Below are 24,737 nucleotides of genomic sequence, written 5' to 3' on the forward strand. Positions count from 1 at the left end.
GGCGCCAGTGAGCCCCTGCCCCAACAAGATTTTTTAGTTATTTCATATATATTTAATTATTAATATTTCATACTTTTCTATTTCGAGGCATTATGATTAGTAGCGATTATTGGAGTAAAGTCGCCATGGTGATAGTGGCGCTGCTGTAATGAAATGAGATAATTTAGAGGGTGGCAGGGAACGTCGTCATCCATGCTTTAGTTTCATCATCATGAAAAGGTCAAAGCCATCAGGGGCTCAGTATCGTAAAAGGAAAAAAGAGTAAATATAAAAAAGAAAGCGAAATATACAGATATGTTAGGCTAATTGGTTACTTGTTCTCAACTAAGCTGGTCGCTCTATCATAACGTTGAGCAAAACATTACACTGAATATTAGTACTGGATGGACCACACGCCATGCTCATTTATTTCAGGTGCAGATCACAACAGAGATAGCTGTTTAGTGTAAATTGATCAAGTAATACTGTCATAACCATGGGCATCACTGGGCCCTTTTTTATAAACTTATGCCTCAGCCCCCCCTAAAAAAATATGTGATTAACCTTTAAAACATAACTGGCGCGAGGCTTCGGCTACAGCTTCGTCCCGTCTTTTAGTCTTTGTGTCACTGTGTTCTTCAATCCGCAGCGGCGCCGAGTGACATGGTTTTCAAGCTATTGTTATCTAATTTTTCTAATTGTTCGTGGCCTTTAGAACATCTTAAAATACACATATGTAGATCATAGAAATCAAAATTTTATCGGGGGAGCATGCCCCCGAACCATTAATCGGCTGCCGATGAACATTTCAAACTAACGACCAAAGCCGTCAGATTTTAGCCTAGAATCAGAGGAATCTTTTAGGATTTGCTAATTTTGTCTTAGATGGCCAAATCGTGGGCAAAATCGCACAGTGTGCACCCAGCTTTAGATGAAGGAGACATGCAACATGTGAGCTGAACAGTTGCAATAGAAGCAGCTGAGGTCGCTTCGGGCCATTCACGTCCCAGGTGCGTCCAACCAAATAGCCGACGAGCTCTCTCGGCAGCCGACACCTCCGGGAGAGTGGCGACTCCACCCCCAGGCGGTCCAGCTGATATGGGACCGGTTCGGAGCCGCACAGGTAGACCTGTTTGCCTCTCTGGACTCGACCCATTGCCATTGTGGTACTATTCCCTGACCGGGGGTACCTTCGGCACAGATGCACTGGCACACAGCTGGCCCCGGGACCTACGTAGATATGCGTTTCCCCCAGTGAGCCTTCTTGCACAGACGTTGTGCAAGGTCAGGGAGGACGAGGAGCAGGTGTTGTTAGTTGCACCCTACTGGCCCAACCAGACCTGGTTTCCAGAATTAACTCTCCTCACAAAAGCCCCTCCTTGGCCCATTCCCCTGAGGAAGGACCTTCTTTCTCAGGGACGGGGCACTCTATGACCGCATTGGCCTCTATCAAAAGGATAGCGGACCTGCACGTACTTTCGGTCAACGAATCGTGCCTAGAATTCGGGCCCGGTAACTCTCACGTTGTCCTGAGACAACGGCCCAGATACAAAGTATTGCGAGGGAATGCAAAGTTTTGCGAGGGAACGCAAATGTCTTTGCGAGGGAACGCAAAAGGTTTAGAGAAAAAAAATACCTCCCCATCTAAAAAAATTCCTCCACCAAGTCCCTTTAGGGGCTCCGTACACACGCACACATACACGCACCCAATCACAGACGCGCTCACTCTCCGACACACACACGCACACACATACACGCACACGATTCCAAACATATACAGACTGATCGAGTTTATTGTTTGTATTCATTTTGTTTTGATTTTATTTCCTTTCTATGACCTTCTTCTTTGTTAGTGTTGTTTTCAAAGACAAATTGGGGTTTAAAACGGACATGTGAATTTATGGCATGAACTGTGACATATCTGCACCGATTGAAATACAAACCACGAACAAAAAGAATAAGTAGCGGTGTCTGCAATTGTCTTCTGGTCTTTCTGTTTTGGTGTTGTATTGTTTATATTTATCCAACTAAGTTTGATGTTTGTGTTTGTTGGGTGTAAACCCATTTAAGTAAAAACGTGAAAAAAAACAAAAGTCTGAATATTTTGAGGTTATTGAACGTAACGGGTGGTTATTAAAAAACTATCCCGGGTTTTTTTGTTGGCAGGCCTATACCTGCCTGGCGCCCGAACAAGTTTGATTAAAAAAAAAAAAAAAAAAAAAATTTATTGAACACTGAATTATGAATTGTAGTTTGGGGGTCACCACTGTTACATAATATTATGTGTAAAATATTGTGTTGGCCATATAGCTTACTTATATAAAATGTTGACTGGATTCGCATTTAGTCCAGTCAACATTTAAAATTCTAAATATTAACTGGATTTGAAAATATCAATTCATTTAATGTTTTTAAATATATTTCTGCATACTTAATATAATATGTCTTCTTAACTAAGCACAAGTAAGAAAATTAGTTCAACATATTTTTTTGCTCTTCCAACATTTTATTAATTGAAGTTTTTACAGTGTACAGGCATAGATTTCTGTGAAGCACTAGTGATATTCTAACATTGTAATTGTGACAAACTGCTCTGAGACAGAAGGTTGAAGATCCACACGCAGTATTAATTAAACGGTAATCCAAAGTCATAGTCCATAAAACAGGCAAAAGGTCATACACAGGTAGGCAGTTCAATCAGGCAAACAAAACAAGGCACAGAGGCAAAAGGGTAATCCACAGAGAAGGCAAGAAATCCAAAGAACAAAGAAACATGAAACCAGGGAACTGCTCAGAAATGCAGTTGGCACTAAACAAGACTTTGCAATAAATGACAGAGATAACCAGGCTTATATAGGCAGAGGTAATGAGACACAGGTGTAAACAGTGAGTGCTAATGAGTCCAGGGAAAGGTAATGTAGATTATGGGTAATGTAGTTTGTGATGGAATGACAGTCTGGGGTGGAGTGCCCTCTGATGGTGATCACGGGCACTCACACTGATGAATTGTAACAGTAATCTGGAGCATGTGGTTTTGAGCTTATTGGAACATAAATGCTGCAATCTTCATTAAGGATGCAAATTGTTCATGACAAGATAACTTCAGTTTTTATATTCATATCCTAAAGAGAAGTCCTACTGTAACATAAAGGTAGGTCTTTGGAGTCTGAGACATATTGAACTGATACTCAATAGAGCTCATAATAGTGAGCTATTACAGTCATGGGTATGTCAGCATCACTTCCTTACATTTTTAAACAAATTATCATTATTAATATTATATACCAAATATAGCATTTGAGGCACACGTTTCTGAAATTTTATGACAATGTTAAGAGTAATAAAAACACACACTTGTTTACTATTTAGACATAACTTTTGTGATTAATTCATTGGTAATTCTTCCTTTATTGGTCATAGTTCACAAGTAGTTCTCAATGAGGATATATATAATTAGTAATAATTAAGTATCTACCAAGGAACTACCTTTGTACTAAATTAGCTATTACTTACTGCTAGTTAATCTTGCTTCCATAGTTGGGTGTTAATGTAGAACTACCAATTACTTCTTGCATAACTAGAACAGATGTGTTCTGGCTTGATAAAACGGTCCATATGGAAAGGCAGTAAATTCTGAGGGACTCAATGGTCCTGAGAATGAGCTACCACCTGTATTGCATTACAGAGTACTCAAACTATAGCAACTCTCTCCCACATATTCTGCTAGTGTGAAAACACCCTACTGGACTCACTAAATAATCTTCCAATAACAATCAAGTTTTTTTTCCAAAAAGGTCTAACTTTCATGTAACTGCAATACAGGCCTGTGAGTAAACAACTAAGACTTGCCTACCTAAAGCATCCTCTAATGACAATCGAGTGTTTTAAAAAGCAATATCCAAATTCACATTACATCCAGGCTAGAACCTGCTTAGTTTCGGTGGGAATACAGAAAAAAAAGTGTGAAAACACCCTACTGGCCTCACTAAATAATCTTCCAATAACAATCAAGTTTTTTCAACGTCTAACTTTCTTGTAAATGCAATGCAGGCCTGTGAGTAAAAAACTAAGACTGGCCTAACTAAAACATCCTCTAATGAAAATCGAGTGTTTGAAAAAGCAATATCAAAATACATGTTACATCCGGGCTAGAACCTGCTTAATTTCGGTGAGGAGCTAGGCTTTGGCCCTGGGACTCTACAGTAGAACAGATGTGTTCTGGCTTGATAAAATGGTCCATATGGAAAGGCAGCAAATGCTGAGGGGCTCAAAATGCCCCTCAGAATGAGCTACCACCTGTATTGCATTACAGAGTACTCAAATATAGCAACTCTCTCCCACATATTCTGCTAGTGTGAAAACACCCTACTGGCCTCACTAAATAATCTTCCAATAACAATCAAGGTTTTTTTTTTTTTTCAAAAATGTCTAACTTTCATGTAAATGCAATAAAGGCCTGTGAGTAAACAAGTAAGACTGGCCTACCTAAAGCATCCTCTAAGAACAATCGAGTGTTTCAAAAAAAGGTTTCCAATTCACATTACATCCTGGCTAGAACCCACTTAGTTTTGGTGAGGAGCCAGGCTTTAGCCATAGGAAGCTACAGTAGAATGGAGGTGTTCTGACTTGATAAAACGCTCCATATGTAAAGGCAGCAAATTCTGAGGGGCTCAAAATGCCCCTGAGAATGAGTTACCACCTGTATTGTATTAGAGTGTACTCAAACTATAGCAACTCTCTCCCACATTCGGTTAGTGTATAAGCACCCTACTGGACTCACTAAACAATCTTCCAATAACAATCAAGTTTTTTCAACAATGTCTAACTTTCATGTAAATGCAATGCAGGCCTGTGAGTAAACATCTAAGACTGGCCTACCTAAAGCATCCTCTAATGAAAATAGAGTGTTTCAAAAAGCAATATCCAAATTCATGTTACATCCGGGCTAGAACCCGCTTAGTTTTGGTGAGGAGCCAGGCTTTGGCCCTGGGACGCCACAGTAGAACAGATGTGTTTAGGCTTGATAAAACAGTCCATATGGAAAGGCAGCAAATGCTGAGGGGCTCAAAATTCCCCTCAGAAAATATTGACTAAATATTACTAGTTTAGTCCAAAAACTCAAAAATATTAGTTAGTATAACTTGTTAACCTACAAAAAATATAAACTTAAGATTTCAAGTTGAATGAACTCAAAATCATAATTAAAATAGCTCACTCTGGTCTTGCTTTGATGTGATTGGCCATGCAAGGAGTTCTGTCTGGCAACAATAACTAATTCACTGATTGGAGGACATTTACAAAAGGCGGTCCTTTTCTGTTGCTGATTTAAATTAAGATGGAGATTTTTTAATTGTGTGCAATCTTAAAATCGTAAGTAAAAATTTGTACGTTACTAAACATAATAATAATATGTGAACTAACTTATAACTAACCAGACTGACTTTATTTCTGTTTTAATGAAAATAATAGTTTCGTTGGAAGTCACCATGATGGAGATAAGTGTTTGCTTTAGTTGGGCTCTTGACCCTTGACTGTATAATATAATATTTTTCTGGCTGTTTTGTGTTTGTAAGACACATTTGGGAAGAAACACAAAGTCAAGAGAAAATATCATCAAGTGATGTTGTTTAATCATTGACGATGATAACATCATCATGTATTGGCAGAATCCCTGATCTCATGCAGAGTTTAATGAAATATTAATACAAAATTCCATGAGATTCTTTACTCTTGTGGTAATTGAACAATATATTATTTTATTTTTTGTGCACAAAATGTTTAAATCTATGGCATCAAGAAACTGTGTATGAATCTCTACAATGGTGACAATTATTTTATTTTATTTTTTAAATCCGATAAACAGATCAACTCTGAACATAAAAAAGCTACAAAAACATCAGAACAAAAGAGCAAAAGTAAAAGCAAATAGTAAGAATCAAAGAAAATGTGTCACAATTCAGATGTATAATTTATTCATGCTGCAATGCATGCTGAAATTTTGAATGGTTGTATCCAGCATGGTATACTGAACTTGTGTACCCAGTACATCTCTGTACCTAGTTTGGTGAATTTAATAATTTAAGTACAGTGAACGTGAGCACCAATTTAAGTGAACTTAAATATACAAGTTTTGGGATACTCCATTACTCAATTCAATTGAGGGAACGAGTTTACTCAAATCAATCGAGTTCAATCAACTTATTAGGGTTTTCAGTGTTGTTAACAACATACCATATTCTAAAGTGTAAAATAAATCGGCGTAAAATTAAGTGATGTAGAAGCTGGCGTTGATCTTCTTCTGTCATTTTGACAGACTGGCATCAATATTATCTGTTTTTAAACTAACAAGAAAGTTTTAAGTTCTGCAACTTACAGGATGTTTTTTATAGTACAGTGACTTCTTAGATGTCAAAAGATCAAGGGAAGTTTGATTTCTCAGTTCATGGCCCCTTTAAGAATATGCTTCATACAGTGCTATCATACAAATGCCGTTATCCTAGAAATAACTGAAAATGCTGAGATGCTGTTTCTCTTGTCCTCGTATTTAAATTATGATTTCAGTCAGATAGCTGCTTTGACAGTAAATCCAGCTTTTCAATCTCTCTGGAGACATCTAGAAAAGACATATTATGGGTGTTAAACCTGATTTTGAAATGTATGTATTCATATTTATTACAAGGAAATTATTCAGAATAATTATGCAAGTAATTTACTAAGCATCAAAACTTCTAAAAGCTGTTGTTATTGAAATATCTTGTTACCCATCAAGGGGGTTGTGCTGGTTTGTGAATGTGAGCGTTCCACTGATTCCTTTAGCTCAGATTCAAGGGTCTTCCATATATACCGCTTCAGAAAGAAACAACAAATATATAGTCAATGTATATAGAAAAATTCAATAGTTTTATATTGTTTGTAAATATCTTCAGAAGGGAGCAGCAAATTATATATGTTGAAACAATATTGGGAATTTGTGAAATACAAATACCTTTAAGAGCTCAAACTCATTCAGCGCTTCCATTTGTGCATCTTTGAACATGTTGCCTTTTAACGATTTAATTGTGTCCTCTATTATTTTTTCCCTCTTCTTCATGGCTTGTTTTCCTTTAAACTTTGCAGCTTCTGTAATAGGTAACATTTAATGCTCATTCATATTCTTTAGCATAGCCAATACAAATATAGAATTTGTCTGCGAGTCTGAAAAAAAAAGTAATTAATTATATAAGGGGGAAAAAAGTAAAGTCCTAGAAGTTTTGAAATGAACAGATATGACCCCCACCCACCCCCCAGACATCACCAACGAATTGGGATTACTTCTGGGAGCCCCTATAAGCTTCGAGATATAGAGAACAGGCAAATAAATATTGGCATGCAAGACTTTCATCTCGTGCTCCGCCCCGCAGCGCGAGCATAAACGCATGTCATTCACTTCGGACCTGAATACGATGTTGATGAAGAAGACTTCCTGCTTCCTACCCTTCGGGCTGTCTCTGTCACCCCGTGTCTTCACGAAAGTCGTGGAGGTGGCCATTCTTCCTGCTTCAGCAGAGAGAGAAAGAGAGAGAACTAGAGAGGAGGCTTCTTTTTCAAGTCGTCATTCCACCCGTGCATTTCTGATGATCCACAGCTGCAGTAATGCCGCTCGGATTGTTCCATATGAGACCGCTTCAATGCCGAGATGGGCGTGGCACTGCAGGTCCCTACATGTCTCAGTGACGGAGAGATGCCACCAAACCTTCTGCCCATAATCGAACCCTTCATCTCTACGGGCAGGAGTGCCTCTAGAACAAGTGTCCAGGCATGCTGTTGTCTCCATGGATGACTCCTCCACTGGCTGGGGGTGTCACGTACAACGGGCTTGCAGTTTAAAGTCTGTGGACAGGCCCCAACTACAATGGAATATCAATTGCCTGGAGTTGTTAGCAGTTCATCTTGCGCTGGGCCACTTAAAAATAGCACTACAATTCAATCACGTTCTGGTATGTATGGACAGCACTATGGCTGTTGCGTACATCAACAAACGGTGGTCTAAGCTCCCATCGCATGGCCAACAAGCTCTCACGGCAGCCAGGGCTCCCGGGGGAGTGGAGACTCCATGCCCAGGTGGTCCAGCTGAAATGTAGCCACTTCGGGACCGTGGATGCCATCGCTGCAGGGCGCACACCAATAGTCATTGGCCCGTTCTCTATATCTCGAAGCTGATAGGGGCACCCAGAAGTAATCCCAATTCATTGGAGACGTCCCATGTACGTCTCCATTCCCTCCTTCAGGGAACGAGGGATACCATATGTAACCGAGAGTTTTTTTGTTTTTGTTTTTATAAATACTGTCTTACGTTCATAGCCAGGAGTCATTTGATTCTGAATTGTTGTTTGGATTGATGAGTAGATTTTCTTCTTTCTAGAAACAACTTCTCTTTTGAGCATTGACTTCACTCTGGTTTCCTTTTTAGAGGGTCAAAGCACATATTATTATTATTATTATTATTATTATTTTATTATTATTATTATTATGTAATAAATACATTAGTAGGCCTAAACAAAAATGCCATGATCATTGTTGTTGAAAATAAAATAATTCACACTAGGTATAAAACAGGATCCCTTTTGTAGAAAACACAGCAGAGAGAGATCAGAACTGGAAATAAAACAACAAAGCAGAAGTGAACTGTTACCCAATCATGTCTCTCTATTTTAAAGGAAAATATTTAGCAGAAAAGAGCATTTCTGCTTGAGAAGGCCTTTGTGTTTTGACACTAGAGATTTGAAAATGTGTTATTTTTTTGAGGCAGTGAATGAGATTTGCTATAAAGGCACTTTGTTGCTTGCTAACCATTAATCATTCATTGGTATAGAGTTACCTGTAGACAGAAATCAATGGAAGTAAAATTAAAGACAACTCGCCTCTGTTTTGATGAAGTTTTCCATGTGGTATAGCATGGAAGATGGTGGGTAAACAGTGCAACTTTGGATGATACTGAATTTATCAATCTGTTCTTGCACTGATATCCCTGTTTTGATATTGACATCAACACTGTAGTAATAAACAAAACAAAACAATAAAACAAAAGGTAGAATTTACATTAGACAAGATCAAATAGTAATAAATACCAAATAAAATATGAATAGGTAAAATCTAGTCATCCTAGACTCTTCAGGTCACCTGCATTATTTTGTCTTAAATATCAGAGTCAGAGTTGAGCCAGAGTCAGAATATATTTGTATATCTATACCACTAGCTGAGGTAGATGTGCTTATATATATTGTAAATACACTGTTGACCTAACACTGTAAAAAAATGTGTGTTGTTGTTGTTGTTGTTGTTGTTTTTCTCAATTCTAAGGTTTGTGTAGGGAATGACAGCAGAACATACGGAAAAATTGAATTGAACTCTGTATCGATGTTGTCATGCATGTGTTTGGCCAAGATCATGTTTAGATCTAGGGGAGCATTCCAGTTTTTTGGCCAATGGTATCCTTTGTTCTTGTACATTGCTTGAAGGGATTTATGGAATCCCCTTTTATCATCAGGTGCAACCTGATTTAGAATGGGAAAAAAATTATATATATATATATATATATATATATATATATAACAGCACTTAGAAAAATGGTTTTTCAAACATTTTCACATTTTCCACACACAACAGAATCAAACTTACAAAGTCAATTGAGGACTTTGCGGTTGCAACACACAGTTCCACAGATTCCTCTGCTCCTTTTAAGAGACATTGATCCAAAATCCTAGTAGGCGAGTCAAAATTATGATTCAACTCATTCAGTGCCTTCTCTAGGTTCTCCTCCAAATCTTTATGGACTACAGTTTTTATCTCTGCCTAAAACAGAAAAAAAAGACAGTAAAATTATTGGCTGACTTCTGAGGACATTTGTAAGTGAAATATCAGTAATTCTGACTCATACCATGTTTTCATCTGTTTCCAGTTGTAAACTTTTTATGAAGGACAAAACTCCCATTGCCTGATTGATATAATCTCTGGTTATTTCTAGGTTGATTCTCCTGTTAGTGTTCTTCAGAACGTCCTGCAGCTTTGGGATTTCTACAGATAATTGCCAAAATGTCCATATTTAAATGAATAGATAGTAATATGACATGAACAAACTTTTGTTCACCAACTTGACTACCTGTTTCAGTAGTTTCCAGATGTGGATTTTTATCAAGGTATGCCTTGGAGCTGACAGTGAAAACATCTGTGATGAATCTATCTTTTAATTTCTAAAAAAAGAATAAGAATAAGATTAAGCAAGGTAAGGCAAGGCACGTTTTATAAAGAATAAGAATGTGGAAGTTTACATGTGTACCATGTTTTCAAGATCTGCAAACGCCCCTTTCATGTGTTCCTTTGCACATTTGTTTCTATGAAGTATGCACCCTGTTTTCAAGGTCTGAAAAAAGTTATGATACAAATCAGATGAAGTCCCGGTAAGTGTTATCTGATTCAGTGGATGATAGTGAGCAAGATAACTATGTAAACTAGTTGGGAATATAATTAACCTGTGACTCAGATCAGATTCTGCATTTTTGCAGAGCAATGCAGTGTAATTTCTTAGGAAGACAGCAACTGCTGGATTTAAGTCAAGCTTTCAACCCTTTAACATGGATTGAAATGAACTTAATGGGTTCACTTTAAAATGAAAATGAACCCATGATTTACTTACCCTCAGGACATCCTAGGTGTACAATGGGGGCAAATAATTATTTGATCCCCTGCTGATTTTACAAGTTTGCCCACTTAAAAAAAAAAGAAAAAAAAGAATGGTCTATACTTTTTATGGTAGGTTTATTTTAATGGATAGAGAAAAATCCAGAAAAAACATATTACATAAAAGTTATAAATTGATATGCATTTCAGTTAGGGAAATAAGCATTTGATCCCCAAGCAAAACATGACTTAGTACTTGGTGGAGAAACCCTTGTTGGCAAGCACATTGGTAAGATGGTGGTAAGTGGTTTCTTGCTGTTGCACACCAGGTTTGCACACATCACAGATGGATTTTAGTCCACTCCACTATACAGATCCTCTCTTAATACTTGAGGTTTCTTGGCTGTCACTTATCACCTCAACTAACCAGCAGCCATATCACTCTGTAGCCCAAGACTGGTTTCCCACTGAAGTTAAGCAGGGCTGAACCTGGTCAATACCTGGATGGGAGACCAACTGGGAACACCAGGTAGCTGCTGGTAGAGGTGTTAGTGAGGCCAGCAGGGGGTGCTTAACCTGTGGTCTGTGTGGGTCCTAATACCCCGGTATAGCGATGGGGAAACTATACTGTCAAAGAGCACCGTCTTTCGGATGAGATGTTAAACCAAGGTCCTGACTCTCTGTGGTCGTTAAAAATCCCATGTCCTTCGGATGTCCTTCGATAAAGAGTAGGGGTCTAACCACGGCATCTTGGCCAAATTTGCCCATTGGCCCCTGTCCATCATGGCCTCCTAATAATCCCCATATAATGATTGGCTTACTCACTCTGTCTCCTCTCCAGCAATCAGCTGGTGTGTGGTGAGCGTTCTGGCGCAATATGGCTGCTGTTGCATCATCCAGGTGGGTGCTGCACATTGGTGGTGGTTGAGGAGATTCCCCCTTCTATTTAAAGCGCTTTGAGTGACTAGAAAAGCGCTATATAAATGTAAATGTAACGAATTATTCAAAGTTTCAGCTTCCTCCACAGATTTCCTATATAAATCTGGAGACTGAATAGGCCACTCTATGACCTTAATGTGCTTCTTCTTGAGCCACTCCTTTTTTGCCTTGGTGGCATGTTTCGGATCATTCTCATGCTGGAAGACCCATCCACGAACCATCTTAGGTGTTCTGCCTAAGGGAAGAAAGTTCTTGTGCAAGATTCTATGGAACATGGCCCTGTCCAGCGCTCGCTCAATGCGGTGAAGTCGCCCTGTACCCTTAGCAGAAAAACAGCCCCAAAGTATAATCTTTCCACCTCCGCGTTTGACTGTAGGGATGGTGTTCTTGGGGTCATAGTCAAATTTTCTCTCCCTCCAAACACAATGAGTTGAGTTTTTTTTTTTTTGTCTCTATCGGTTAAAATAAATCTACCACAAAAATTGTAGACCCTTCAGTTCTTCGTAAGGGAAACTTACATAATCAGCAGGGGATCAATTAATTATTTTCCCCACTGTATATGACTTTCTTCTTTCTGATGAACACAGTCTGAGTTATATTAATAAATATCCTGATGTTTCCAAGCTTTATAATGGCAGTGAATGGGGCTCACAAGTTTGAAACTCAAAAAAGTCCATCCATCCATCATAAACATACTCCACATGGTTCCTAGAGGTTAATAAGGGCATTCTGAAGCGAATCAATGGGTTTGTGTAAGAAAAATATTCATATTTAACACATTATAAAGTAAAATATCTATCTTCTACCATACCACCTTCCATATTCAACTTACGAAAAAAGAGTAACTGATGCGACAGACAGTGGTGGAAAGAGTACTGAAAAAGCATACTCAAGTAGAAGTACTGTTACTTGTCAAAAAATGTAGTTCAAGTAGAGTAAAAATAACTGTCCTAAATACTACTCAAAGTAAGTGTAAAAAGTAGCCCTTTTAAAAGTACTCAAGAGTAGTGAGTAGTGAGTATTATGCTATGAATGTTATTCCACCTTATCCACTTCAGCTCTGCAGCACATTTTGCATTTTTTTGAGAATTAGGAATAATTCTATAATTCGCCCTACCCACATACATTGGAGTAAATTGATAAAAATGGTCTCATTTTACAGAAAAAAACGTCTCGTTCCCTGAAGGAGGGAACGGAGACGTACGTCAGAACTGAACCGACGAATGGGATCTTACTTTAGAGACCAATCCTACTTCGAGCATCTAACAACGAGCCAATGGACAGGGACAGCCCGAAGGGCAGGACCTTGTACTGATATGCTTTCCCCTCGAACGCAAAGCGCAGGAACGGTCTGTGTCGAGGGAGAATAGACACATGGAAGTACGCGTCCTTCAGGTCGATCGCTGCAAACCAATCCTGGGGACGGATGCATTGAAAAATGCGTTTCTGCGTCAACATCCTCAACAGGAGCTTGTGCAGGGTTCAGATTCAGAACTCGCAGGTGCAGGATTGGTCGTAACCCGCCCCCTTTCTTGGGCACAATGAAGTAGGGGCTGTAGAACCCCGTCTTCATATCGGCTGGAGGAACCGGCTCGATCGCGTCCTTCGCCAGTAGGACCTCGATCTCCGACCTCAAGACCTGAGCATCGCTGCTTCGCACGGAGGTAAAGAGGATGCCCCTGTACTTGGGCGGCCGGCGCGCAAACTGAATCGCGTAGCCGAGTCTGATGGTACGGATGAGCCAGCGAGACGGCCTGGGGAGACCTAGCCAGGCCCCCAGAGACCGTACAAGCAGGACCAACGGCACCACAGACGTGCCCGGGGTGGGGCAGCGAAGCGGAGTACCCTGGCCCGACTCGGGAGGCCCGGAGGCGGCCCGGAGTGTTGCCTAAACACTCCTGGTTTGGAAAGATGCCGACATCATCTCCCTCAGAGCAGCTCCTCTTCTCCCTGGGCTGCCCGTCTCAGGGCCGCTTCCCCTTGCGCTTGCTGGCCGGCTTAGCGGGACCCTGGACGGGTTGGGCGGCCCCCTTGCGTCCGGCACCCTGCTTTGCGGGTGGAGGCTGCTGCTTGGGCTTGGCAGGGGCGGAAGCGGACGCCGGGGGACGCCCTCGGCGACGAGCAGACTGGGGGGCTGGATGGTCTTGATGGCCTCCGTCTGCTTCTTGGCCACCGAGAACTGCTGGGCAAAGTCCTCGATGGCGTCGCCGAAGAGGCCGGCCTGACAGACAGGGGCGTTTAAAGGACTGGTGGACCTGCAGGAGCGCCATGGCATGCAAAGCTGATGCGGCTTCTCCGCAGGCTGAGTAAGCCTTGCCCGTCAAGCCGGACGAGAACTTACACGCCCGGGAGGGGAGACGCAGGGCATGCCTCCAGTCCGCAGCGGTCTAAGGACACAGGTGCATCGCAACCGACCGCTCGACTGGAGGGATCCCCTCAACTTCAGCATTTGGACAGTATTCTGCACTCATTTTGAAATTGACATTTGACATCATCTGACATTAAAATTAATGAATAAAATGTAATTGATCTCAGAGATGTGAGTGTTGTGGTTCCTGGTCATAGCAGCACCAGTTGCTGCAGTTAATGAGGTGAATTCAAATTACTTTGACATAGTCCCTTTATTTATTTTCCCATATTAAATGCCTATTGGCCTTCTGTGCACAGTTAAGCTGATGCCACCGGGGTGGCGGTGCCCCCGGCTTGGGCCCGTCATCGCTGCTCGCAGCTTTAAGTTCCAAAAATTTGGAACAGGTTCGATTTTCTGCGTTTTCGCATCCGTAAAAACGCATTTTGAGATGTTTTGACAACTCAGAGCCACCATACATATTATTCTAGCAAAAATGCTACAAATATTATTATATCACAGCTATAATTATAGCACATCAAGTCTCCCCTTACGAAAGGAAAATATATTTACCAATATATTTTCTTGAAATATATTTTAATATATGGAATAATATATTGATGGCATTATAAAATATATTATATATTCATGCAATATATTGGAAAATATACAAATGATGGCCGCTTTCAATATATTGCAATATATTGGAAAATATAAATATTAAATCCCATAACGTTATATGTGAATATATTGCAATATATTTTCAAATATATTGCAATATATTTTTGTTTCGTAAGGGTCTGTAAAGCTCTGTCTGTCTGTCTGTCTGTGTGTGTGTGTGTGTGTGTGTGTGTGTGTGTGTGTGTGTGTGTGTGTGTGTGTGTGTGTGTGTGTGTGTGTGTGTGTGTGTGTGTGTGATCGGATCCATAGACATACTGCCAGGTGTTCGGGATCAATTGATTCACAGAAATTAGTGGTCTTCTTTTAAATATGTCTCCAGTATTGCTAGCAAAGCATCAAACTGAGCCACTGAGCCTGCAACTTTGAATCGGTCGATCTGGATAATCCCGCTTGATAGGGAAACTCTCCTCTCTACGCGATCACAGGAGTAACGTTATGAACCCATTATCTCCTCAGGACAAACAAATCATCCTCACTAGACGTCACTTTGTCTTGTTTTGCGTTTTTTTCCGTAACACATTCATTAATAAGCATCGGACTCAGTGTGCAAGATCTCTGTGCGTGACGAGTTTTTCGGATCACGAATATGAAAAGATGCATGCGAAAATATCGGACTCAGTGTGCAAAGACCCACGTTCTTTGAAAACGCGCGTAGACACAAGTGCAGACCAGACAAAACAACCAACTTATGATAGGGGCGGATCTACGGTTGGGCCTGAGATTGACAGCTGCCCACCCAGGTACATCAGAATACATTACGCTTAACCCTATTAGAATGCGAGTGTTGGCGCCAGCATATTAAAGCGCTATTTGACCGTAAATCCTCAACATTTGGCGCGCTTAAAAAAAATCCTTAAAGACAAATAGCGCTTTTTGCCAAAATATGTTTTATTACGGTAATTTCTTGCTTTCCGTTTGCCAATCGCAGCTTTCTGAAAAGCTGAAGGAAAAGTGTAAGGAGTAAAAATGCTTGAAGCAGTCGGGTAAAGAAAACTAAAAGGTTTTGTTTCTGAACGGAAGTAAAAGTTTTAAGACTTTGGTAAATTAAATTTAAGATTTAGGATGAAAATCTGGGCGTTTTTAAGACTTTTTAAGGCCTTAAATGTAACTTTCTGAATTTAAGACTTTTAAAGACTTTTTAAGACCCCGCGGGAACCCTGTCAAAGCAGCTTCACAGTGTGAAACAGGATAATATTGCAACAAAATTAGATTTGGCTGTACAGTCATTCTGGAGAAAACAGTGATGTTATCAGCTTATTTTAATTTATCATATAGCGACAATGTTGGCAGATCTGTATTATAGTTTATAGAATTAATTAAAACCTAATTCATACATTTTATTTGTATAATTAGTTGAATAACTTTGATCATAATTTTAGTGTCCCCAACTGAGCAAGCCAAGCTAAAGGCGACAGTGGCAACGATCCAAAACTCCATCAGGGCATTATGGAGAAAAATAAACCTTGGGAGAAACCAGACTCAGTCGGGGTGCCAGTTCTCCTCTGGCCTATTAACAAACAGTGTATGATTATTATTTTGGCAACCTTACAGGTCAGAAATCATATTAGATCGGAATATTCAAAATTTCAGGGTATCAATTCAATGCTTAATGCTTAGCGCTTTCTAAACCCTTGCCAGTCAGGAGAGTTCATCTGCTTGATCCTAGGATCTACTGAGCACTTATTTTACAGAGGCACTCAGGAGACAAGACAGGCCTCACGAGGGGCCTACGGCCATCTAATCAGATTCAGGCAGCTTCTGGCTCATAGACAACCCTCAAGTTAGGGGAGCTCAAAACCTGCCCGGTAAACCAAGCTGTAGGCTGAATACAAGCAGGCCCCCTTCTGTAGGGAATCTCACTCTCGGTCTGGGATACGGGGCAGAACTGGGTTTTGGCTAAATTCCAAGCCCAGAGCCCTCGATCACTTCAGAAAACACATCAAATACGCTTATATTGTTTTACTTTATTCAATCATTTGTAAGTGTAAACTCGTAAAACTTCTACCACTTTGGTCTTAATGACTTAGGAGTCCTCTTGACTACTCCTAGCGTTTCATGGATTTAGGAGCTAGTTTTAACACTAAAATGCTTTATGAAATACTTTTAGAGCAAATATCTAGGAGTCCTAAACTTAGGACTGACACGCCCATTAATTTTAAGAGTTTGAGAGTTTTAGCCTTAAGATGTTTTGTGAATATGGCTCCAGAGCGGCGGCTCAGTCTCTACTAGCGATTCAAACAAGGAGCACCAACAACTCATACATGGAGCCCATGCAACTGGTGCTTCTATAAATCGTTCTAACCACCTAACAGGGGAACTTCAGGGCCCTAAAAACTACCTCCTAAACGATCAAATGATCCAATGATATTCACGACCCTATACAGGGAGCATAAGTCATCATAAAAATATTGAGTATCCTCAAAGGATATGAAAAATGCTTCCATCTGCTGAAAAGCTTTATGGAGATGAAGATTTCGTTTTACAGCACGACCTGGCACCTGCTCACAGTGCCAAAACCACTGGTAAATGGTTTACTGACCATGGTATTACTGTGCTCAATTGACCTGCCAACTCTCCTGACCTGAACCCCATAGAGAATCTGTGGGATATTGTGAAGAGAAAGTTGAGAGATGCAAGACCCAACACTCTGGATGAGCTTAAGGCCGCTATCGAAGCATCCTGGGCCTCCATAACACCTCAGCAGTGCCACAGGCTGATCGCCTCCATGCCACGCCGCACTGAAGCAGTCATTTCTGATTCCCGACCAAGTATTGAGTGCATAACTGAACATAATTATTTAAAGGTTGACTTTTTTTGTATTAAAAACACTTTTCTTTTATTGGTCGGATGAAATATGCTAATTTTTTGAGGAATTTTGGGTTTTCATGAGCTGTATGCCAAAATCATCAGTATTAAAACAATAAAAGACCTGAAATATTTCAGTTGGTGTGCAATGAATCTAAAATATATGAAAGTTTAATTTTTATCATTACATTATGGAAAATAATGAACTTTATCACAATATGCATATATATATATATATATATATATATATATATATATATATATATATATATATATATATATATATATATATTTATTTATTTATTTATTTATTTATTTATTTATTTATTTATATCCCTAACAAAAACCCATCGATTCACTTCAGAAGGTCTTTATTAATCCCCTGTTTATAAGGGATGGAGGCATTTTTTGAGCTTCAAAGTTTTGAGCCTATTCACTGCCATTATAAAGCTTGGAAACATCATGATATTTATTAATTTAAAAGCAGATTGTGCTCATCAAAAAGAAGAAACTCAAATACACCCTAGATGACTTGAGGGTGAGTAAATGAGTTAAATTTAGTCATTCTAATAATTTTAACAATTTTAAAGTAAACTAATCATTTAAAGTTTACATATTTTATACAGCAGGTTTCTGATTTTTATTAAAATAAGTCACAGTAAATACTTAGCTGAATTTATAAAAAATCTGCTTTGAAAAATTTGAAAAAATTGTTACACTTTATTTTAAGGTGTCATGGTTAAAGTGTAATTATATATTTAAGTACTGATTAATTAACATTATGTATTTACTATAGGTGTAACAGTGCAAGTTACGCAACCTCTGCAGCCATCAGTACCAGATCCACCCACTTGTTCCCAATCACCCGAATTCTGATCCTCTGCACCTGTTATCACTTATCATTTCACCTTCATAAGCCACCATCTTCCCTCATTTCCTGTCTGGTCCTGTCTATGGACACTACATACTCTCTCTACTCGCCTGTACTACTTACCTGGCCTCGATCTGTCTCCTGTCATCTGCATTCTGTTCCCATCACCCATTCATCTGCGCTGATCAGCCAGCCTTCCTGATTCCTAGGCTCCCTCCGTTCCAGTGGTTCCAGTTTTGGTGGTTCAAGTTCCGGCTAATCTAGTTCTGGTGGTCCCTGTTCCGGTGATCCGTGTTTCCGGTGGACTTGGTTCCGGTGGTCCGTGTTCTGATGGACTCTGTTTGGGTGGTTCCTGTGCCGGTGGTCTGTGTTCCGGTGGACTCTGTTCCAGTGGTCCACATCCCTCCCCCTTGTTATCTGGTTAGTGTTTGATTTCTTCCAACTGTTCCCTCTTGATTTCTTCCCTTTATAAACTCCTCGTGTTTGTCAGTCTTTGTTGGATCATTGTTCTGTCTAAAACTCCCGTTTCCCTGTGTTGGTATGTTTTTTAACCATTTTTTTTTTTTGCCCCCTCATGGGTTTTTGGTTTGTTATGTTTATTTTATGTTTAATAAATTCACATTTCTCTGCTATTGAGTTCTCACCTTAGTTTTCTTTAGTTGTAACGTGACATTGTCTCACTCATGTCCCTCCTAAAATCGCTCCACTTACCAGAACTGCTGTATCTGTTCTCACCCATCTGTTCTTCATGTTTCTGTTACAGCACAAGCCCTCATTGACTCTGGCTCTGCGGAGAACTTCATCTTTCACTTCCTCCTTCACTTTGTCCTTTAAAAGCTGAAATCCACTGAGATTAGCAATACACAAAATCCTCGGAAAACTGCTAGGTCGAGGTCACATCAATCAATTCTCCCCCACAACTGATGCCCTACACTGGATATCAGCAGACACTGACACTATCACGAAACTACAGGAAGCATTCGTCTCCACCCCAGTCCTGCGTCATCCCAATTCTGACCTCCCCTTCATCACAGAAGTTGATGCCCCATCCACTGGGGTTGGAGCGGTGCTTTCCCAGCGGAGGGGGATCCTCCATGATTCCATCCATGTGCTTTTTTTCTTCTTCTTCCGGTGGAGCAAAACTATGACATTGGATGCTCCTGGTCATCAAACTAGCTTTAGAAGTTATCAGAACCTAGAGTACCTCCTTAATTCCAAGCGACTCAATCCACGTCAAGCAAGATGGGCATTATTCTTCACCCAATTTGTTTTCTTAATCATCTACTGTCCTTATGTCCCGGACATAAGAACTGTGAAGCGGGCGCATTATCTCGTCTTGACATACCAGATTCAGAATCATCCTGTCCTGAACCCATTCTCCCTGCAGCCATAATCGCTGGTACCATCTAATGGGCTATGGACGACCAGATTCATCAGTTCATTACCTGAAGTCAAGCTGGTTCCACTTCCGATTCCTCAATGTCCCTGGTCTCATCTGGAAATAGACTTAATGACTGATCTCCCAGCCAGTCCAACACTTGCATATTTGTCACTGTTGATCGATTCTCAAAGTTCTGTAAGCTCATTCCCCTCAAGAGTCTTCCCACAGCCTTTGAAGCACTAGAAGACTCTTCCAGCATGTCTTCCTCAATTTCGGTCTGCCTGAATACATTGTCTCTGACTGCGTTTCACAGTTTATCTTCAGAATCTGGCAAGCATTCTTCAAATTTCTAGGAGTCTCCATCAGTCTATCATCCGGTTATCATCCTCAAACCAATGGCCAGACTGCAAGATCCAAGAAATCAGGAGATACCTGCGGTCAGACTGCCACAAACACCAGAGCAGCTGGAGCCAGTTCCTACTCTGGGCGGAGTATGTCCAAAACTCTCTGATAATCCACCAGTGGGCTTACTCTGTTCCAGTGCATGCTGGGCTTCCAACCACCATTATTCCCCAGGTCCGGCGAGCCCTCAGAAGTCCCAGCACCCACTGGTTCCAGCAGAGTGAGAGGGTGTGGGACTCCGCACACGTCCAACTCCAGGAGGCAGTGCGGAGGCCCCACCCCGTCGTCATCTCCTGACATCAGGATCTGCCCGTGGAGTGTCACAGAGCAAGGCACGCCCCCTCTGCAGCCATCAGTACCAGATCCACCCACTAATTCCCAATCACCCAAATTCTTGGATGCACAATCATCTGCACCTGTTATCACTTATCAGTTCACCTTCATAAGCCAACAACTTCCTTGAATCCCTGTCTAGTCTCGTCCAAGGACACTACAGACTCTCTCCACTCACATGTACTACTTACCTGGTCCCGATCTGTCTCCTGTCATCTGTATTCTGTTCCCTTATCTGTTCCCGTCATCCACGCTGATCAGCCAGCCTTCCTGAATCCTAGAAGTTAAACAAGAACTGTGTTTACCAGATAAGATTAGTTCCTACCGATATTTAACAAAGACTTACCTCCCTGGATTCCGGTCCCCCTCTGCTTTTAATTAAGACACTTTTAATAAAAAATTATCTTATACAAAAAAAAAAGTGTTGATCTAACAATCCATTTACCATTCTGTTTATGACAATAGGGTTGGGGTAGGATTAGAGTTTGGTTGAGGGTATATAACAGTATAATTTACTGTTATTACTATGGTAAGTAAATTTAACATGTGTAAGAAGGACACCGTAAAATAAAGTGTTATCAAAATCACAATTACAAATTAAAAGAACTGAAGATTGCATTACAATAATACAGAACTTAGCATTGCTTGTAAATTTACCAAACCTTGTTTGAAGACAGTTGGTCTTTAGAGAGTCGTACACTTCTGAAATAAATAAAATACATTAATTTGAGTTAAAAAAAAAATCTTAGAATATGTTATTTTATTTTTTCATTATGTTGAAAGATTATTGACAAAGATCTCTTTATTCTAACCTTATATATTCTTCTGGATCAATTTCATCAGTTCTGGTACAAATGAAGTTAATGTTTTTGCATTCTCCTCCTGGTCCCAAGTCTTGAATGCAGTGATTTAATATCCCCCAGGGGTCTGATTCAGTGATTGCTCGCTTGATACCACTTGCAATCCACACAGAAGAGCACTCTTTCAGTTTCTATGGAATTACAAAGATAAAAACAGAATAAATTGCATACATATCTGGGAAAACTTTATTATTGCTTTAAATTGCACATTTGTTTATGATGATTTAATACATGCCTGACTGCCATTCAATAATGTCATGCTCATAACTAAACAGAATGATTTGTTCATAAATTAGAAATTACTTTTGTCATGAAGGCAGATTATTTGTACATAATGACTGACTTCTGAGACACTTTTATGATACTTTTACAGTGCCTCATTCTTGCCCTTTTTAAAGCTTGAAGCCTCAGTCCTCCTTCATTATAACTGCATGAAAAAGAGCAGTCTGTACTCGGTACACTAATTCTTTAAAATACTACTTTTATATTTCACTGAGAAAAAAGTCAAACTGGTTTGGAATGACATGATGGTAAAGGTAAGTCATGACAGAATTTTCATATTGAAATTTTTTTGAAGAATGTAGAGTTTACATTTTTCCACATGTCGTCTCTTATCTTGTTGCAATCTCCAGTCCCAGGAATGTCAACAAGAACAATGTGTTCCAGGAGTTCTTCACAGTTTGGAATCTTGATCTTCACACTCTTCACAAGTGGCCAGTACCAGCCACCAGGACTGGAATCACTGTTTTGTATGTGACGTGCAACATCATTGGCAAATTCAATGACCTGTTGAAGAAAATAATACTAAATTATTATTTTTTCTTTGAACAAAAAATCAATAAAAATAATATTTGTATTTAGTATATCAGTGATTGTAAAATGTTGATTTGAAAAAAATATATAGGAGAGTGGGGCTAGTTGCCAGTATTATTATAAGGTTTTTAAAGCTCCAATCACATGAATGTGTGTTTTCTTTGGCGCCCATTTTGTTTGTTGGTGTGAAACGTGAAAACCTGTGAAATATTTTGTGGACTAAAACTGTGAAAACTAAACCATGTGTCAACTCCATATGTATTTAGCCCTTACGTCAGTGTTTGAGATCGTTTTTTTTGTGGTAGACAAAATGTTTTCAATTTCAGCATGTTTGTCATCTTTTTTAAGTTCCTCCAGTGTTTTCTTTTCTGTATGCTTTCCATACACTGCAGTGATCCTTTCTCGAACTGTTTGGGTTCTTTTGTCAGTTGAAGCAATCTCATCTTCCCATTGCTGCAAAACAAAACAAAAGACTTAATAATACGTTTGTTGCATGTAATTATGCATAATTTAGTTTAGTGTTATTACTATGGTATGTAACAAGGACAGTGTACTATATATATATATATATATATATATATATATATATATATATATATATATATATATATATATATATATATATATATATATAAGATTAATGTTAGAGAGGAACCTGTTTAGAGATGAGCTCAATCTCTGCTATGTAGTTGGAGTCGGTCAGATTGGCTTCCACCTGAGTCACAATGGCTGTACAGGCACCATAACTACCAGATGGAAGTAAATATTCTAATCCCAAGATTGCATTTAAGAGGGAGCTCTTTCCTTCTCCTGTCTTTCCAAAGACACCTGTGGTTTCATTTCTTCTCTTATCTTTATCCATTTTGTCCATCGTGGTAATGGCATCTCTATATCATGATACAAATAAATGTAACTGAACAATTCATGTTCTTCAAAATTATACTCATATTTTACATAATGTTTCATAAACTTACAAAATGTTGGTCATCAGTTCAGTTGTTGTTTGGTTTGAGCTGTAAATGTTTTGAATTCTTATTTTTACTTCTGTCATGATCTGTTTCGCCATCCTCAATATAGACAATATTGTTTTCCCCCAATCTGTGTTCAGGAAAAGTATGTGAATTCATAATGAGATTGTTAAATTGGCACAGAGATGAGAGTACATAGTTTGATTAAAAATTGATAATCATCCAAACATTGTACACATAAGCAGTCTGAGGATGGTTGTAACACTTTTTTTGCGCTAACTTTTTTCTTAAACTATTTATTTCAAATATATATTTGAAATACATTTCCAGCATTTAGCCAGAGCCGGATTAACGCAAAGGCAAACTAGGCACGTGCCTAGGGCCCGATTGGCAGGATGGGACCCAGACAGAGGGACAAAAAAAATAAAATAATAATAATAATAAAATAAAATGTACAAATGTCCTATCTACAATTTATTTAAATATGTATTAATTAACTAAAAATAGTGACGATGTTTATCTTAACCATAGATTGTTACATCACGTCACATTAACGCTAGCCAGTTAAGTACGAGGAGATGTCAGCGGCGGTCAGAGAGAGCGAGACAACAAAGCTAGCAGGCAGGTGTGTTTTGAGTAGGCTAACATTCAAGATGCTTTCGGGTGCGGCAAAACGTTAAAAAAAATTAAGAGGAACAAAAGAAGAGAGAGCGGGGGGCTTTACAGAAGTTTCTGTCAGGCAGCAGTCCTACAGCTGTGAACCTGCTCGAGTCAGCAGAGCCAGAGGCCGAGCCAGGCCCGGAGACACGGCCCTAAGACGCGGTGGAAGATGCAGCGGCAAAAAATGCAGGCTGCCTAGTGTAGTGTAAGCTACTATGTTCTGAAATACTAACCCTAATCCTTAAACTGTGTAAATAATGTCAAGTACAAAGTGTACTGATGTTGCAACCTACCGTATCCTGATTCAATTTTGTACATGTTAGCTTAATCAAATTTACAGTTTAGTACTGTCATTCTGTTAGATTAGCACACACAAGTTTACAGCTTCTACTGTCAACTTGGGAAGATGGATATAATGTATGATAGTGATTTCATCACTCTACCTAATTTTAAAATGGTTAAACTGACAGTGTTACCCGTCATCATGTGTTACAACTATCCCTGGGGCCTATACGATGAAGCCAGTTTAGGTGGTCAGTTTAGTTTGTGCCAACCCTGGGTTTTAGGTATACCATGAAAGTGGCTCAGGTTTTTCAGCTGTGTTCATCACAATAGTAATTTATGCTCTGTAGCTGTAACATGTATATTGTGTTTTTGGTTTTGTCAAGTTTGCCTGTGTGCCTGTGTCATTTGACATAGCTTCCCAGTGTGTCTGATTGTTGTATTCAGTTCACCTGGCTACAGTTAAGTTAAGTTAACTTAACTTAAGATAAGTTGGTTTCTTTATCAAAGTCTTTTAGGCTGTTCATCTTTGTTTCCTGTTTCCTGTGTTCTCTGTTCCTGTATGGTTGCTATGAGAATTAATTCATTATTACACACCTGTCTGCAATTCATTTCGTTATCACTTTGTATTTAAGTTCCTCGTGTGTTGCTGTTCAGTTGTCGGTTATTGTTTTAGTTTAGCACACACTATTACACATGTGGATTGTGATTTATGGTCTTAAATATGAGTTTTTAGTCACACGTCCCATAAGGTGAGCGT

The 24,737-nt window shown here is 39.5% G+C and overlaps 1 protein-coding gene across 6 annotated transcripts in view; it reads right to left on the bottom strand.

Moving 5' to 3' along the window:
* Window positions 1-2,517: 2,517 nt before the first annotated feature.
* LOC137048218 (nuclear GTPase SLIP-GC-like) overlaps window positions 2,518-24,737 on the bottom strand; it is a 52,365-nt gene continuing 30,145 nt past the window's right edge. For all 6 annotated transcript variants that reach the window (XM_067426277.1, XM_067426274.1, XM_067426273.1 and 3 more), the window contains 16 exons: window positions 23,042-23,165; window positions 22,723-22,954; window positions 22,341-22,520; window positions 21,846-22,040; window positions 21,207-21,385; window positions 21,057-21,096; window positions 10,295-10,378; window positions 10,118-10,208; window positions 9,896-10,032; window positions 9,637-9,810; window positions 9,349-9,512; window positions 8,880-9,009; window positions 8,312-8,420; window positions 6,965-7,098; window positions 6,741-6,825; window positions 2,518-6,592 (listed from right to left, as the gene is read on the bottom strand). In XM_067426277.1, coding sequence (XP_067282378.1) covers window positions 6,537-6,592; window positions 6,741-6,825; window positions 6,965-7,098; window positions 8,312-8,420; window positions 8,880-9,009; window positions 9,349-9,512; window positions 9,637-9,810; window positions 9,896-10,032; window positions 10,118-10,208; window positions 10,295-10,378; window positions 21,057-21,096; window positions 21,207-21,385; window positions 21,846-22,040; window positions 22,341-22,520; window positions 22,723-22,954; window positions 23,042-23,165 — 2,114 coding nt within the window. In that variant the 3' untranslated portion in view covers window positions 2,518-6,536. The remainder of the gene's footprint in view (window positions 6,593-6,740; window positions 6,826-6,964; window positions 7,099-8,311; window positions 8,421-8,879; window positions 9,010-9,348; window positions 9,513-9,636; window positions 9,811-9,895; window positions 10,033-10,117; window positions 10,209-10,294; window positions 10,379-21,056; window positions 21,097-21,206; window positions 21,386-21,845; window positions 22,041-22,340; window positions 22,521-22,722; window positions 22,955-23,041; window positions 23,166-24,737) is intronic.

Source organism: Pseudorasbora parva, chromosome 19 (assembly GCF_024679245.1).
Source record: "Pseudorasbora parva isolate DD20220531a chromosome 19, ASM2467924v1, whole genome shotgun sequence".
NCBI classification, from domain to species: Eukaryota; Metazoa; Chordata; class Actinopteri; order Cypriniformes; family Gobionidae; genus Pseudorasbora; species Pseudorasbora parva.